The sequence below is a fragment of the Coregonus clupeaformis genome, chromosome 35 (genome assembly GCF_020615455.1).
Source record: "Coregonus clupeaformis isolate EN_2021a chromosome 35, ASM2061545v1, whole genome shotgun sequence".
NCBI classification, from domain to species: domain Eukaryota; kingdom Metazoa; phylum Chordata; class Actinopteri; order Salmoniformes; family Salmonidae; genus Coregonus; species Coregonus clupeaformis.
The window spans coordinates 36734148-36750792 of record NC_059226.1 but is presented as its reverse complement, the minus strand read 5'-3'; the positions used below and the strand labels follow the sequence as shown (position 1 = coordinate 36750792).

Below are 16645 nucleotides of genomic sequence, written 5' to 3'. Positions count from 1 at the left end.
TCAGTGGGATGTTGCTGGCCACTCCCTGAGATGGTTCACTGGCACTAATGTAGTCAGTTCTACAGTGCTAGTTTTAATGTAAGCAGTCCCCCAAGGAGGAGAAACCATAGCTCACCGGAGCCCTTGGCTGGTCTAGGATCAGGTCCCCCTGTCCATTTAATCATATTCATTATGATTATAAGGATTAAAACTGATCCTAGATCATGACTCCAACTCGCTTTATGAATCGAGGAGGCAGAAACACAGCCCAGCCCAGCTCTGCCCAGGACTGGCTTACTTTCAGTTTCATTTCCTGAATACTCTGGGATCTTCATGGTTAGTCCTGCCCCCAGAGTAAATGATGACACACACACACACACACACATCCAATCAACCTTTCACACGGCCTCGTACAGATCTAGACGGACATCGAGCACCAGAAAAAAATACATTTGTTTTAAGACACCAGGTACAGTTTTTTTAATGATGTGCTTTTTTGTGATCTTGTCTGTCTTTACTAAACAAGTTAGATCTCGTCTGTCCTTACTAAACAAGTTAGATCTAGTCTGTCCTTACTAAACAAGTTAGATCTAGTCTGTTCTTACTAAACAAGTTAGATCTCGTCTGTCCTTACTAAACAAGTTAGATCTAGTCTGTGATGTATATTTTTGAGGTCTGACTCTCTTGGAAGGAATATGTCCGAATCTAACTCACAATTAACAACTTGATACTTTATTTGATCTAATCTGAGTTCATCTAGGTCTGCTTTAATTTGAGTTCATCTAGTTCTGCTCTAATTTGAGTTCATCTAGGTCTGATATAATTTGAGTTCATCTAGATCTGATCTAATCTGAGTTCATCTAGGTCTGATCTAATCTGAGTTCATCTAGGTCTGCTCTAATCTGAGTTCATCTAGGTCTGATCTAATCTGAGTTCATCTAGGTCTGATCTAATCTGAGTTCATCTAGATCTGATCTAATCTGAGTTCATCTAGATCTGATCTAATCTGAGTTCATCTAGATCTGATCTAATCTGAGTTCATCTAGATCTGATCTAATCTGAGTTCATCTAGGTCTGATCTAATCTGAGTTCATCTAGATCTGATCTAATCTGAGTTCATCTAGGTCTGATCTAATCTGAGTTCATCTAGGTCTGATCTAATCTGAGTTCATCTAGGTCTGATCTAATCTGAGTTCATCTGGGTCTGATCTAATCTGAGTTCATCTAGATCTGATCTAATCTGAGTTCATCTAGGTCTGATCTAATCTGAGTTCATCTAGATCTAATCTGAGTTCATCTAGATCTGATCTAATCTGAGTTCATCTGGGTCTGATCTAATCTGAGTTCATCTAGGTCTGATCTAATCTGAGTTCATCTAGGTCTGATCTAATCTGAGTTCATCTAGGTCTGATCTAATCTGAGTTCATCTAGGTCTGATCTAATCTGAGTTCATCTAGGTCTGATCTAATCTGAGTTCATCTAGGTCTGCTCTAATCTGAGTTCATCTAGGTCTGATCTAATCTGAGTTCATCTAGGTCTGATCTAATCTGAGTTCATCTAGGTCTGATCTAATCTGAGTTCATCTAGGTCTGATCTAATCTGAGTTCATCTAGGTCTGATCTAATCTGAGTTCATCTAGGTCTGCTCTAATCTGAGTTCATCTAGGTCTGATCTAATCTGAGTTCATCTAGGTCTGATCTAATCTGAGTTCATCTAGGTCTGATCTAATCTGAGTTCATCTAGGTCTGATCTAATCTGAGTTCATCTAGGTCTGATCTAATCTGAGTTCATCTAGGTCTGATCTAATCTGAGTTCATCTAGGTCTGATCTAATCTGAGTTCATCTAGGTCTGATCTAATCTGAGTTCATCTGGGTCTGATCTAATCTGAGTTCATCTAGGTCTGATCTAATCTGAGTTCATCTAGGTCTGATCTAATCTGAGTTCATCTAGGTCTGATCTAATCTGAGTTCATCTAGGTCTGATCTAATCTGAGTTCATCTAGGTCTGATCTAATCTGAGTTCATCTAGGTCTGATCTAATCTGAGTTCATCTAGGTCTGATCTAATCTGAGTTCATCTAGGTCTGATCTAATCTGAGTTCATCTAGGTCTGATCTAATCTGAGTTCATCTAGGTCTGATCTAATCTGAGTTCATCTAGGTCTGATCTAATCTGAGTTCATCTAGGTCTGATCTAATCTGAGTTCATCTAGGTCTGATCTAATCTGAGTTCATCTAGGTCTGATCTAATCTGAGTTCATCTAGGTCTGATCTAATCTGAGTTCATCTAGGTCTGATCTAATCTGAGTTCATCTAGGTCTGATCTAATCTGAGTTCATCTAGGTCTGATCTAATCTGAGTTCATCTAGGTCTGATCTAATCTGAGTTCATCTAGGTCTGATCTAATCTGAGTTCATCTAGGTCTGATCTAATCTGAGTTCATCTAGGTCTGATCTAATCTGAGTTCATCTAGGTCTGATCTAATCTGAGTTCATCTAGGTCTGATCTAATCTGAGTTCATCTAGGTCTGATCTAATCTGAGTTCATCTAGGTCTGATCTAATCTGAGTTCATCTAGGTCTGATCTAATCTGAGTTCATCTAGGTCTGATCTAATCTGAGTTCATCTAGGTCTGATCTAATCTGAGTTCATCTAGGTCTGCTCTAATCTGAGTTCATCTAGGTCTGATCTAATCTGAGTTCATCTAGGTCTGATCTAATCTGAGTTCATCTAGGTCTGCTCTCCAGTCTTATTGTTTATCAGATACAACAACAGTTATAATCTAACTAGCTAAGGGACGTGATTCAAAATCAATTATATATATATATATAATATATACACTGAGTGTACAAACCATTAGGAACACCTTCCTAATGTTGAGTTGCACCTCCTTTTGCCCTCAGAACAGCCTCAATTCGTCGGGCATGGACTCTACAAGGTGTCGAAAGCGTTCCACAGGGATGCTGGCCCATGTTGACTCCAATGCTTCCCACAGTTGTCAAGTTGGCTGGATGTCCTTTGGGTGGTAGACCATTCTTGGTGTGTGAAAAACCCAGAAGCATAGCAGTTCTTGACACACTCAAACCGGTGCGCCTGGCACCTACTACCATACCCCGTTCAAAGGCACTTCAATATTTTGTCTTGCCCATTCACCCTCTGAATGGCACACATACACAATCCATGTCTCAATTGTCTCAAGGGTTAAAAATCCTTCTTTAACCTGTCCCCTCCCCTTCATCTACACTGATTGAAGTGGATTTAACAAGTGACATCAATAAGGGATCATAGCTTTTACCTGGATTCACCTGGTCAGTCTATGTCATGGAAAGAGCAGGTATTCCTAATGCTTTGTTCACTCTGTGAAAATGTATATATACGTTTTTCAGAATAATAAAGCATTATTATCAAAATGTATTATACTTTAATAAGTTGACATTACTGGAAGCCTGACAGATTGTGGCTGAAAATATATATCAACCCTTTTTCTACATTAAAACATTGTACAGTAAGAGTGACAGATTTTCCCTCTGTTTATAACATACTTTTTTGTAACTTTTTATACCTCACATTCATTATTATGTAGTAAATTATTTTATTTCCCTTAAGTTTCACCAATCTGTGCTCCCCACATGCTAACGTGCTACCGTCTTATCTCGAAATATAAATGGAAAATCCAAAGCCTGTAACACTATTGCCAGTGTAGTGATTTAGGGAACAGACATAGTAGTGCACTCCTGTACCATAAAGGTTCAGACCTCTTAGCAGAGGCTAATATATGGAAGATAACTTAACTGTATCAACATGAACTCTATTATTTAATGCTTTCTGTTTTCCTCTCCTTCCCTCTCTCTCTCTCTCTCTCCCTATCTCTCCCTATCTCTCTCTCTCTCTCTCTCTCTCTCTCTCTCTCTCTCTCCCTCTCTCTCCCTATCTCTCCTTCTCTCTCTCTCTCTCCTTCTCTCCTTATCTCTCTCTCTCTCTCTCTCTCTCTCTCTCTCTCTCTCTCTCTCTCTCTCTCTCTCTCTCTCTCTCTCTCTCTCTCTCTCTCTCTCTCTCTCTCTCTCTCTCCCTCCCCCAGGGGTACCATGGTTCGAACATTGAACAATATGGCGGAGCTTAGAGCTTCTAGGTTTGGTTGTCCCTCGCCCAGGCATGGACTCAAGCTCCTTTTCTGGTTCGCCAATGATTACATCTTCTTCGACAATGACAACCAGATGGTTGCAAATTACAACCCCAACAAGGGAGGCTTTGGTTTCCGTCACTTCTATAACAGACTGGAGTGTGACAACAACGTCTGCAAGAAGCTGCTTCCTGATGATGGCTACCCATTCTATGAGGTGGGCAACCTCCACCTCACAGCATCTTATTCCATGCCTAATTATGTCAGGAAGGACTACAACGTTCACATAGATAACAGCAATATGGACCGCCTCATCATCAGCATGCGTCCAGACAGGACAGTGGATAAGGTCTATGTGACCCAGCACGAGGACCTGAGGAGCTTCGACCCGGTCAACACCTATCGCCTCAGCAGGGGGTTGCTCATGATCATCTGCAGCCATTCATCCGCGGACATGTCATTGGAGGACTTCCTGGAACAGGCGGGCTATTCCACCCACGCCCAAATCCCATTCACAAGCCCCGCCTCAAGCCCTGCCCCAAGCCCCACCCCCAGGGAGTCCAGGATCAATATGGAAGCTGGATCCAGAGCTCTGCCCAGAGCTGAACCAGGCTTCTGGGAAAGCTACTGTACCATACTGTAGATCAGTGTTCTTTAATCCTGGTCCTGGGGACCCTAAGGGGTGCACTTTTTAGTAGTTTGCCCTTTGCAGTTCATTTTGGTATGTTCATTTTCACTAATACATTTAGGTCATTTAGCAGACACTCTTATCCAGAGTGACTTAGAGTCAGTGCATTCAACTAAGGTAGATAAACAACAACAGACTGTATCAGTCATAGCAAGTAAAACGTTTCTGTAACCGTTACTGAGAATGTTGTTGCTGTTGGGGCTGGCTACTTGCAAATGTATTTCTGTATTTTAAAATACAAAATACATGTTTTTTTATTAAGAACACTATTTTGTAGTTTATATTGAAACATTGATCTTTATGGTATTTTGTCATTGTATTTTTGCCCATCCCTGATTGAATCAACGTAATTTCCACTTCACTTCAACCCAAAAAATAAATGTGAGGACATTAAATCAAAGTGGAAAGCTGATTGGATATGCAAGTCATCAATGTAAGGGCATTTCATCTATTGGTGTAGTGTGGCCAACATTGAATGCAGCAAGTAATCATTCTCAAATTCCTTAGAGGCTAATTCATTGAGTCTATACAGTGAGGGAAAAAAGTATTTGATCCCCTGCTGATTTTGTACATTTGCCCACTGACAAAGAAATGATCAGTCTATAATTTTAATGGTAGGTTTATTTGAACAGTGAGAGACAGAATAACAACAAAAAAATCCAGAAAAACGCATGTAAAAAATGTTATAAATTGATTAGCATTTTAATGAGGGAAATAAGTATTTGACCCCCTCTCAATCAGAAAGATTTCTGGCTCCCAGGTGTCTTTTATACAGGTAATGAGCTGAGATTAGGAGCACACTCTTAAAGGGAGAAGGTGAGAAGGTGACAACAGTTGGTGCGATTATTCGCAAATGGAAGAATCACAAAAGAACTGTCAATCTCCCTCGGCCTGGGGCTCCATGCAAGATCTCACATCGTGGAGTTGCAATGATCATGAGAACGGTGAGGAATCAGACCAGAACTACACGGGAGGATCTTGTCAATGATCTCAAGGCAGCTGGGACTATAGTCACCAAGAAAACAATTGGTAACACATTACGCCGTGAAGGACTGAAATCCTGCAGCGCCCGCAAGGTCCCCCTGCTCAAAAAAGCACATATACATGGCCGTCTGAAGTTTGCCAATGAACATCTGAATGATTCAGAGGAGAACTGGGTGAAAGTGTTGTGGTCAGATGAGACCAAAATCGAGCTCTTTAGCATCAACTCAACTCACCGTGTTTGGAGCAGGAGTAATGCTACCTATGACCCCAAGAACACCATCCCCACCGTCAAACATGGAGGTGGAAACATTATTCTTTGGGGGTGTTTTTCTGCTAAGGGAACAGGACAACTTCACCGCATCAAAGGGACGATGGACGGGGTAATGTACCGTCAAATCTTGGGTGGGAACCTCCTTCCCTCAGCCAGGGCATTGAAAATGGGTCGTGGATGGGTATTCCAGCATGACAATGACCCAAAACACACAGCCAAGGCAACAAAGGAGTGGCTCAAGAAGGAGCACATTAAGGTCCTGGAGTGGCCTCGCCAAATATGTGGAGGGAGCTGAAGGTTCGAGTTGCCAAACGTCAGCCTCGAAATCTTAATGACTTGGAGAAGTTCTGCAAAGAGGAGTGGAACAAAATCCCTCCTGAGATGTGTGCAAACCTGGTGGCCAACTACAAGAAATGTCTGACCTCTGTGATTGCCAACAAGGGTTTTGCCACCAAGTACTAAGTCATGTTTTGCAGAGGTGTCAAATACTTATTTCCCTCTTTAAAATGCAAATCAATTTATAACATTTTCGACATGCGTTTTTCTGGATTTTGTTGTTGTTATTCTGTCTCTCACTGTTTAAATAAACATACCATTAAAATTATAGACTGATCATGTCTTTGTCAGTGGGCAAACGTACAAAATCAGCAGGGGATCAAATACTTTTTTCCCTTACTGTATACCAAATCTGGAGTCAATCTGATTTATGGTTCATGAGGGGAAGATGATTGCAGACGATTTTGAGCATTAGCGTTACATATACAAATAATGAGTTGTTAATAGTTTCCTTGTTTTTAGAGATATCAATACCAAATTCAGTGTGGTTCATCTTAGGGACGTCCATGATAGTGATGACAAGTTTCAAGTTGATAGGCCTCTGTGGAGTGGATTTACAGTTGTTTAAATGGACACATAACATCAGATTGTTGATTTGTCAATAACTCATCCATCTGAGCTTCTCTCAAACTAGGTTAAGACATGTACCATGGGCCTGCATTCCAAATTTGGTGTCATTTGAATTATTTTTGGCATATTTTAGCATATTAGCGTATGTGCTAATATGCATCTACTGGTATAGTGTGGCAATCTTTTAATGCATCAACTTTATTTTCTCAAACTCTTTAGGGACTATTGTAATGAGTCCAAAGACTACATTTGGAGTAAATCTGACTTTTAGTCCATGATAATTACAATTACAGTTAAAAATTTTACTTTTTAAGATATCAATACCAAACTTAATATGGTTCATCATGGTAATGGAATTGACGACCCTAAAAAGTTTCAAGTTGATGGGCTATTGTGGAATGGATTTACGAAGGATTTAAATGGACACGTAAAACAGGTCATTGAGGCAGATTTGTTCAGCATGAGGAAAGACACCTACATACAAAGTTTCAAGTCTCTAGGTCAAACAGGGCAACAGATAAGAGGGTTTAAGTGAGACTGCTTATAACAGCGTCACCTACAGGCCAATCAGTGGCATTCTTTTTGACCCAGTTACTCATGGCCTCTAGTTTCTGTTATAACAGTGCCACCATAAGCCAATCGGTGCCATTATTTTTCACCCAGTTACTCATGGCTTCTAGTGTCTGTTATAACAGCACCCCCTGCAGGCCAATCGGTGCCATTCTTTTTGACCCAGTTACTCATGGCCTCTAGTTTCTGTTATAACAGTGCCACCATAAGCCAATCGGTGCCATTATTTTTGACCCAGTTACTCATGGCTTCTAGTGTCTGTTATAACAGCACCCCCTACAGGAAAATCTGTGCCATTATTTTTGACCCAGTTACTCATGGCCTCTAGTTTCTGTGTGCCGATTTAGAAAAAAAAGTGACCAATCAATGCTGGAGTTGTTTAACCATGTCAAGAAGATAAAGAACACAGAGAACAACAATAGGTGGATGTGACCCTTGACCCTGATACTGACCCTGACACTGACCCTGACCCTGACCCTGATACTGACACTGACCCTGACACTGACCCTGACACTGACCCTGACACCTAAATGGAACACTAAATGGAACACTATTCCATTACATAGTGAAATAGGGTTACATTAGGAACACAAGCTCTGTTTTTACTGGTGTGTGTAAATGACAAAATTGTTTGTGAAATCAATTCACTTTTGTGGAATCACAATGCGAGAGACGTAGAAACAGGCTGCGAGAGACAGAAACACTATTTTGTAAATTAACCGTCAGTCTGTCTGTCCGTCTGCCTGTCCATCTGTCTGTCTGCCTGTCTGTATGTCTGTCTGCGTGTCCATCTGTCTGTCTGTCTGTCTGTCTGTCTGTCTGTCTGTCTGTCTGTCTGTCTGTCTGTCTGTCTGTCCGTCTGTCCATCTCTATGTCTGTCCGTCTGTCTGTCTGTCCGTCCGTGGTTTCTAGCGGAGAAGGTAAACATGCGTGGGGTGTCCAACCTCACTCAGGTTCTGGACAACTGGAGGTTTGACATCCTCACTCAGATGAAGACACTGCTCAAGGACGACCACCAGTCACTACTGCCCGACTACGCCAGGTAGAGGGGGGGGAGGGGAGAGAGGAGGAGGGGGATGGGGTGGATGGACAGGAAGGGGGAGAGAGAGGAGAGAGGAGGACGGGGATGGGGTGGATGGACAGGAAGGGGGAGAGAGAGGAGAGAGGAGGACGGGGATGGGATGGATGGACAGGAAGGGGGAGAGAGAGGAGAGAGAATGTTTTTGAGAAAGAGAGAGTGTGTGGGTGTGAGAGAGAAAGATAAACAATGTGGTTAACCTTTGTTTTAGTTGTGGATGAAATTAATTAATTCACAACTAAAAAGTGATCTCCTTTTGATTTCATTTAGCAGACGGCAAAATAAAAACTTGTCTGTATTGTGCTGGAGAATAGCTGAAACTGAGTCAGACATTGTCAAAACAACACTCGAATACTGCAATTTGATTTGCTAAAATAGAACGTCTCATTATGGTTAGACAGGGAAAGAGGTTAAAAAGGCAGTTAGTCCCAACCCAAATGGCACCATATTCTCTATATAGTGCACTACTTTTAAACAGAGCCCTACGGGCCCCTCCTCCCTATGGCCCCTGGTCTAAAGTAGTGCACTACATAGGGAATAGGGTTCCATTTGGGAGATGGTTAATGTTCCACACAGCACAGAGCAACGGAAAGTTTCCTCTCTCTGGTTTGGAAGTGAGTCATCTCTCTGGCAACAGGGAAATATAACTACCACTGCTCACTTTATATTATGTTCTCTTCCTCTCTCCATCCTTTTATTCCTCTCCTCTCCTCTCCTCTCCTCTCCTCTCCTCTCCTCTCCTCTCCTCTCCTCTCCTCTCCTCTCCTCTCCTCTCCTCTCCTCTCCTCTCCTCTCCTCTCCTCTCCTCTCCTCTCCTCTCCTCTCCCCCTCATTCTGACCTAACTTATTCCCTCTACTCTCTCTGACCTAACTTATTCCCTCTCCTCTCTCCTCTCCTCTCCTCTCCTCTCTATGACCTAACCTCCTCTCCTCTCCTCTCCTCCTCTCTCTGACCTAACTTATTCCCTCTCCTCTCCTCTCTCCTCTCCTCTCTCTGACCTAACCTATTCCATCTCTCCCTCTCTCCCTCTCTCCCTCCCTCCCTCCCTCCCTCCCTCCCTCCCTCAGGATTCAGCCCCTATCTGAGGCTCTGGATGACCTTTACAAGGAGTTCAACGCTCTCAAGGCTCACCTTGGTGACCTCACAGAGAAATTTGTCGACATAGAAACCTTCATCGACGAGGTCAAGACTGAGCGGGCCAATGGTGGCACCTTGACCCCCGCTTCCAACCCAAACCCCGCCTCCAACCCAAACCCCGCCTCCAACCCAGTGCCAGCTAGGAGGAGAGTGGTCAAAAAGAAAGCTCCTGCCTCTTAAATGACTAAACCTCCCACCCTACCCCATCCCATCCTATCCTACCCCATCCTACCCTACCCACCCCTACCCAACCCCATCCCATCCTATCCTACCCCATCCTACCCTACCCCACCCTACCCCATCCTATCCTATCCTACCCTACCCCACCCTACCCCATCCCATCCCATCCTATCCTACCCCATCCTACCCTACCCTACCCTATCCCACACTATCCTACCCCACCCCACCCTATCCTACCCTACCCCATCCTACCCCACCCTATCCCACCCCACCCTACCCTACCCTTTTCTACCCTACCCTATCCAATCCTACCCAACCCCCACCCTAACCCATCCTACCCTACCCCACCCTATCCTACCCCACCCTATCCAACCCTACCCTACCCTACCCCATCCCACCCTACCCTACCCCATCCCACCCTACCCTACCCTACCCCATCCCATCCCACCCTACCCTACCCTACCCTACCCTACCCCATCCCACCCTACCCTACCCCATCCCACCCTACCATACCCCCATCCCACCCTACCCCACCCTACCCTACCCCATCCCACCCTACCATACCCCATCCCACCCTACCCCACCCTACCCTACCCCATCCCACCCTACCATACCCCATCCCACCCTACCCTACCCCATCCCACCCTACCCCTGCATTCTTATTCTACCCCTGGAACTCTTTGGTATCATTTGTAACTGTATAAACAGTTTAGCCCTCTGCGCTGACATTCTGGGGATTCAATCTCAATTCTGTATGTGAGATTAGGCATTTATAGGGAGATATATTACAAAATATATATATTTTAAACTCACCTGACTGTAGAGAAAGAGGGAGGAAGAGAGAGTGTGAGAGAGAGAGAGCAAGATGGAGTGAGAGAGAGCTATAACTAAGCATGTTAAAGTGGTTTTATAATGGAGTATTGAATTAAATAAGCAACAATTAAAGCAAATTTTTCTGTATACATTTATGAAGGTAAATAAATATGTAGTTTTTTTGCATCATTTCAATGTCTACATCCTCCCTAACAATCCATGGCTCTAGAAAAATCCTAGTAGAGTCTGTGCAGGGCAGGATTTTGTTCCAGCACAGCACTAACATAGACTCTAAGAAATATCAAAATCTACAGTGGGGAAAAAAAGTATTCAGTCAGCCACCAATTGTGCAAGTTCTCCCACTTAAAAAGATGAGAGAGGCCTGTAATTTTCATCATAGGTACACGTCAACTATGACAGACAAATTGAGAAAAAATTTCCAGAAAATCACATTGTAGGATTTTTAATGATTTTTTTTGCAAATGATGGTGGAAAATAAGTATTTGGTCACCTACAAACAAGCAAGATTTCTGGCTCTCACAGACCTGTAACTTCTTCTTTAAGAGGCTCCTCTGTCCTCCACTCGTTACCTGTATTAATGGCACCTGTTTGAACTTGTTATCAGTATAAAAGACACCTGTCCACAACCTCAAACAGTCACACTCCAAACTCCACTATGGCCAAGACCAAAGAGCTGTCAAAGGACACCAGAAACAAAATTGTAGACCTGCACCAGGCTGGGAAGACTGAATCTGCAATAGGTAAGCAGCTTGGTTTGAAGAAATCAACTGTGGGAGCAATTATTAGGAAATGGAAGACATACAAGACCACTGATAATCTCCCTCGATCTGGGGCTCCACGCAAGATCTCACCCCGTGGGGTCAAAATGATCACAAAAACGGTGAGCAAAAATCCCAGAACCACACAGGGGGACCTAGTGAATGACCTGCATAGAGCTGGGACCAAAGTAACAAAGCCTACCATCAGTAACACACTACGCCGCCAGGGACTCAAATCCTGCAGTGCCAGACGTGTCCCCCTGCTTAAGCCAGTACATGTCCAGGCCCGTCTGAAGTTTGCTAGAGTGCATTTGGATGATCAAGAAGAGGATTGGGAGAATGTCATATAGTCCGATGAAACCAAAATATAACTTTTTGGTAAAAACTCAACTCGTCGTGTTTGGAGGACAAAGAATGCTGAGTTGCATCCAAAGAACACCATACCTACTGTGAAGCATGGGGGTGGAAACATCATGCTTTGGGGCTGTTTTTCTGCAAAAGGACCAGGACGACTGATCCGTGTAAAGGAAAGAATGAATGGGGCCATGTATCGTGAGATTTTGAGTGAAAACCTCCTTCCATCAGCAAGGGCATTGAAGATGAAACGTGGCTGGGTCTTTCAGCATGACAATGATCCCAAACACACCGCCCGGGCAACGAAGGAGTGGCTTCATAAGAAACATTTCAAGGTCCTGGAGTGGTCTAGCCAGTCTCCAGATCTCAACCCCATTAAAGTCCGTGTTGCCCAGCGACAGCCCCAAAACATCACTGCTCTAGAGGAGATCTGCATGGAGGAATGGGCCAAAATACCAGCAACAGTGTGTGAAAACCTTGTGAAGACTTACAGAAAACGTTTGACCTGTGTCATTGCCAACAAAGGGTATATAACAAAGTATTGAGAAACTTTTGTTATTGACCAAATACTTATTTTCCACCATAATTTGCAAATAAATTCATTAAAAATCCTACAATGTGATTTTCTGGATTTTATTTTCTCATTTTGTCTGTCATAGTTGACGTGTACCTATGATGAAAATTACAGGCCTCTCTCATCTTTTTAAGTGGGAGAACTTGCACAATTGGTGGCTGACTAAATACTTTTTTCCCCCACTGTATATAGAACCAAAAAGGGGTTTTACATTTTAGTCATTTATCAGAAGCTCTTATCCAGAGCGACTTACAGTTAGTGAGTGCATACATATTTTTTTCATACTGGCCCCCCGTGGGAATTGAACCCACAACCCTGGCGTTGCAAGCGCCATGCTCTACCAACTGAGCTACACGGGACCACAGGGTTCTATCACTTGCTTATATAGCACCCCTAAATGTTCTATTTAGAACCCCAATAAACATTTTTCTTGAAAGAAACCCCAAAATGTTAATTTGGGGTTCTATATAGAACCTTTAGGGGTGCCACATATGAAGCAAGCAATATAATGGTTTTATAACATTTTTTAATAACCACCAAATCAGGGTCTTGATGATTGGTAGGCTGGTTGAACTAGGGGTGTTAGTGATGGTATGGAACTAAACCCTGCACCCCCTGCCCTTGTAACGCTCCAACTACCTAGGTGTCAGTCGTTATGTAAATCCTCTAGAGGCAGAGAGTGCCTTGTGTTATCCCTCCCTCTCACAGTCCACACTACCATAAGTGGATCTGACATGCAAACCAATTTAATATATATTGTGATGTCACGAGAGGCTGTGTCCTGGAGGGACGTTACATCCCCCTGAGGTGGCTGCAAACCCAGACAGCTATGGCTCCATCTGCTGGTATGGTCGGGAACTCCACCCCTCTATGGCCAATCTTCCCACGCAGCTGAAACAAATGAGGAGCTGATGAGCTGAAGGTTTGGGGAAGGGAAGAGACACAGTCTCCAACCTGGGCTCTCTGGAGGACAAGAGTGCTGCACGTCCACTTCCATGAGGAATATAAGGATTTGGAGATACTTACCTTTGGGAAATACTCACCTTTGGATATATGCACCTGTGGAAATACGTGAGAGACATTTGGAAGGACTTTTTGCTGGGTTGGCCACTAGCTGCAACGTGGACTACAGTAAGGCTGGGGAAAAGTTATCTGAGCGAGTGAGAATTATGATTTTGGATGTGGAAGAGACATCCCTGAACTGTTAACCCTTAAAGAGCCACAAGAGAACAGAATTTTGTTATATTTTCGTTAATTTCCCAAGACCTACAATAAATTCCTTGTTTTGTTTGAACCTTGTCTCCTTGCACTACTTGAGCAATCCCGCTGAAAGCTGTGTAGCCTCTCGTGACGTCACAGATGGTGGAGAATACGGGCACGCTCAAGCGTTAATAGTGCATGTCAGAGGAGGATACCGAAGGTTTGATCACCCAGTTTTCCAAGTTGGCCGTAGGCTCCCCGCCGACTGAAATGGAGGACATATTGAAAGCCCTTGTTGCTGGCCAGCAAGCCCAGATGCAAGCAAACGTGGCTCTCTTGGAGGAGCAAAAGAAAGCCAACCTTCTGAAGGCAGAGGAATTGCAGTTGCAGAGACAGAGGGTGGTCCAAAATACCCGCCCAATAAAGGCAAGTGACTTTATATCTAAGATGGGAGCTACCGATGACATTGAGGCATACCTGCATGCATTTGAGGCCACGGCCACTAGGGAAGCCTGGCCCAAGCAACAGTGGGTTGGTCTGTTAGCCCCCTTTCTAACCGGGGGAATCGCTGAATGCTGTCCGGGACCTGGGCCCTGACCAGGTTACTGACTATGATGCCCTGAAGTCTGAGATCCTCAGCAGATATGGACTCACAAAGTTTGGTATGGCCCAGCGCTTTCACAGCTGGACCTTCCAACCAGACCAACCTCCTCGGGCGCAGATGCATGAACTTGTCCGAATCGCAAGGAAATGGCTGGATCCGCAGAGGAATACAGCAGCGGCGGTGGTGGAGGCCGTTGTGGTGGATCGTTACCTCACGCGCCCTGCCTTATGAGGCAAAACGGTTCATCAGTCAACAGGCCTTGACCACGGCTGATCTGACCGTGGAAGCTGTGGAAAAGTACCAGGCCACAGCGGAGATGCTGAATGCTTCCCGAAAAGACCCCAGGAGTGCGGCCCCACCACAAATGGGAAGAACCCGTCCAAAGGACCCCAAGGTCTCGAACCCAGCCACGTCAGGACTTATCCCGGCTCCAGGGGGAGCCAGAAACCAGGCGGGTCCAAGAAGAGTACACCAGGAGGGGGAAACTCGACAGTGTTACCGGTGTGGGGAGATGGGACATATCTCCTGGCAGTGTGGGAAACCAGCCGATGAACCTATGCCCACTGCGGAGTCCTCCAGCTCAGCACCCACACACCGTTTGCCTCGCTCTTGGGAGTCGTAGATGGCGGCCCAGATCGACCCCCCCACCTGCCCGGTAACTGTGAATCACCATGATGTGGAGGCCTTACTGGATTCTGGTAGCCGGGCCACCCTGGTGCGTAAGGATTTGGTGGGCCCAACGTGTCTGACCCCCGGGGAAAGTCCTCCCAGTTTCCTGTGTCCATGGGGACACCAGAGAATACCCCATTACTGAACTTACAATGACCAGCACACAGGGAACCATACACACGACGGCGGGGGTGGTTGATTCCCTCCCCGTCCCTGTCCTAATTGGACGAGACTGCCCAGCCTTTTACCCACTCTGGAGAGAGTCTCAGGAGAGGATAACCCGAGTACCTCGGAAACGGAGAGGCAAGACTCATCCTGGGAAGGCTCCGGTGCAATCCTCCGAATTACTCACTCCCGCCCGGGCTCTGATAGGGATGGCAGGTGCCCAGACCGACACAGAGACGGAGCTACAGAATCTGGACAAAGAACTGTCTGGTCTGAAGGGGACCGCTGAGAGGTATCGTTTGTTAAAGCAACAGTTAGACATGAAGACAGAAGAGTTAGATATCCTCCAGGCTAAACTCCAACAGAGCTCCTTCCCTAAGCAACAGGAGGAGCTGGAGAGGCTGCGCAGGACCATCGAGGAGTGTGAGGAGACCCTGCGCAGTAGTAAGGAGGTCCAGAAGAAGGCAGAGGAGAAGTACAAGGTGTTGGAGAACAAGATGAAGAATGCGGAGGCAGAGAGAGAGAAGGAACTGAAAGCTGCTCAACAGAAGCTAAACTCTGCTAAAACCAAGGCTGATGCGTTCAGTAAGAAACTCAAGGAGAGACAACAGGAGGCTGAGTCCCTGGTCCTAGAGTTGGAGGAGTTGAAGAGAGAGCAGTCTGGCAAGCACCACGGCAATGCGGACGCCCTCTCCCGGCGTGATGCCTTCTTCGCTGCCTTTACCCGACGAGGACGTCGGTCCCGAGGAGGGGGGATGTGTGATGTCACGAGAGGCTGTGTCCTGGAGGGACGTTACATCCCCCTGAGGTGGCTGCAAACCCAGACAGCTATGGCTCCATCTGCTGGTATGGTCGGGAACTCCACCCCTCTATGGCCAATCTTCCCACGCAGCTGAAACAAATGAGGAGCTGATGAGCTGAAGGTTTGGGGAAGGGAAGAGACACAGTCTCCAACCTGGGCTCTCTGGAGGACAAGAGTGCTGCACGTCCACTTCCATGAGGAATATAAGGATTTGGAGATACTTACCTTTGGGAAATACTCACCTTTGGATATATGCACCTGTGGAAATACGTGAGAGACATTTGGAAGGACTTTTTGCTGGGTTGGCCACTAGCTGCAACGTGGACTACAGTAAGGCTGGGGAAAAGTTATCTGAGCGAGTGAGAATTATGATTTTGGATGTGGAAGAGACATCCCTGAACTGTTAACCCTTAAAGAGCCACAAGAGAACAGAATTTTGTTATATTTTCGTTAATTTCCCAAGACCTATAATAAATTCCTTGTTTTGTTTGAACCTTGTCTCCTTGCACTACTTGAGCAATCCCGCTGAAAGCTGTGTAGCCTCTCGTGACGTCACAATATATATATTTTTAATGTATCCCCTTTTTTTCTCCCCAATTTCGATCTTGACTCATCGCTGCAACACGCTCGGGAGGCAAAGGTCAAGTCATGCGAGTCATGACCCGCCAAACCGCGCTTCTTAACACCCGCCTGCTTAACCCGGAAACCAGCCGCACCAATGTGTCTGAGGAAACACCGTTCACCTGACGATGAGGTCAGCCTGCATGCACCCGG

General features: G+C 45.1%; 1 protein-coding gene across 1 annotated transcript; it reads left to right on the top strand.

The window, feature by feature from the left end:
• The first annotated feature begins 363 nt into the window (after nucleotides 1-363).
• Nucleotides 364-4873, top strand: LOC121551899. The gene is made up of 2 exons (XM_045210691.1): nucleotides 364-448; nucleotides 4055-4873. Exon 2 carries the CDS (start codon nucleotides 4062-4064, stop codon nucleotides 4737-4739), a length of 678 nt encoding a protein of 225 aa, XP_045066626.1. The 5' UTR covers nucleotides 364-448; nucleotides 4055-4061; the 3' UTR covers nucleotides 4740-4873.
• The last annotated feature ends 11772 nt before the right edge of the window (nucleotides 4874-16645 follow it).

Coding starts and splice junctions, on each gene's coding strand:
- LOC121551899 (XM_045210691.1), top strand. CDS start 4,062: ATGGTTCGAACATTGAACAATATGGCGGAGCTTAGAGCTTCTAGGTTT.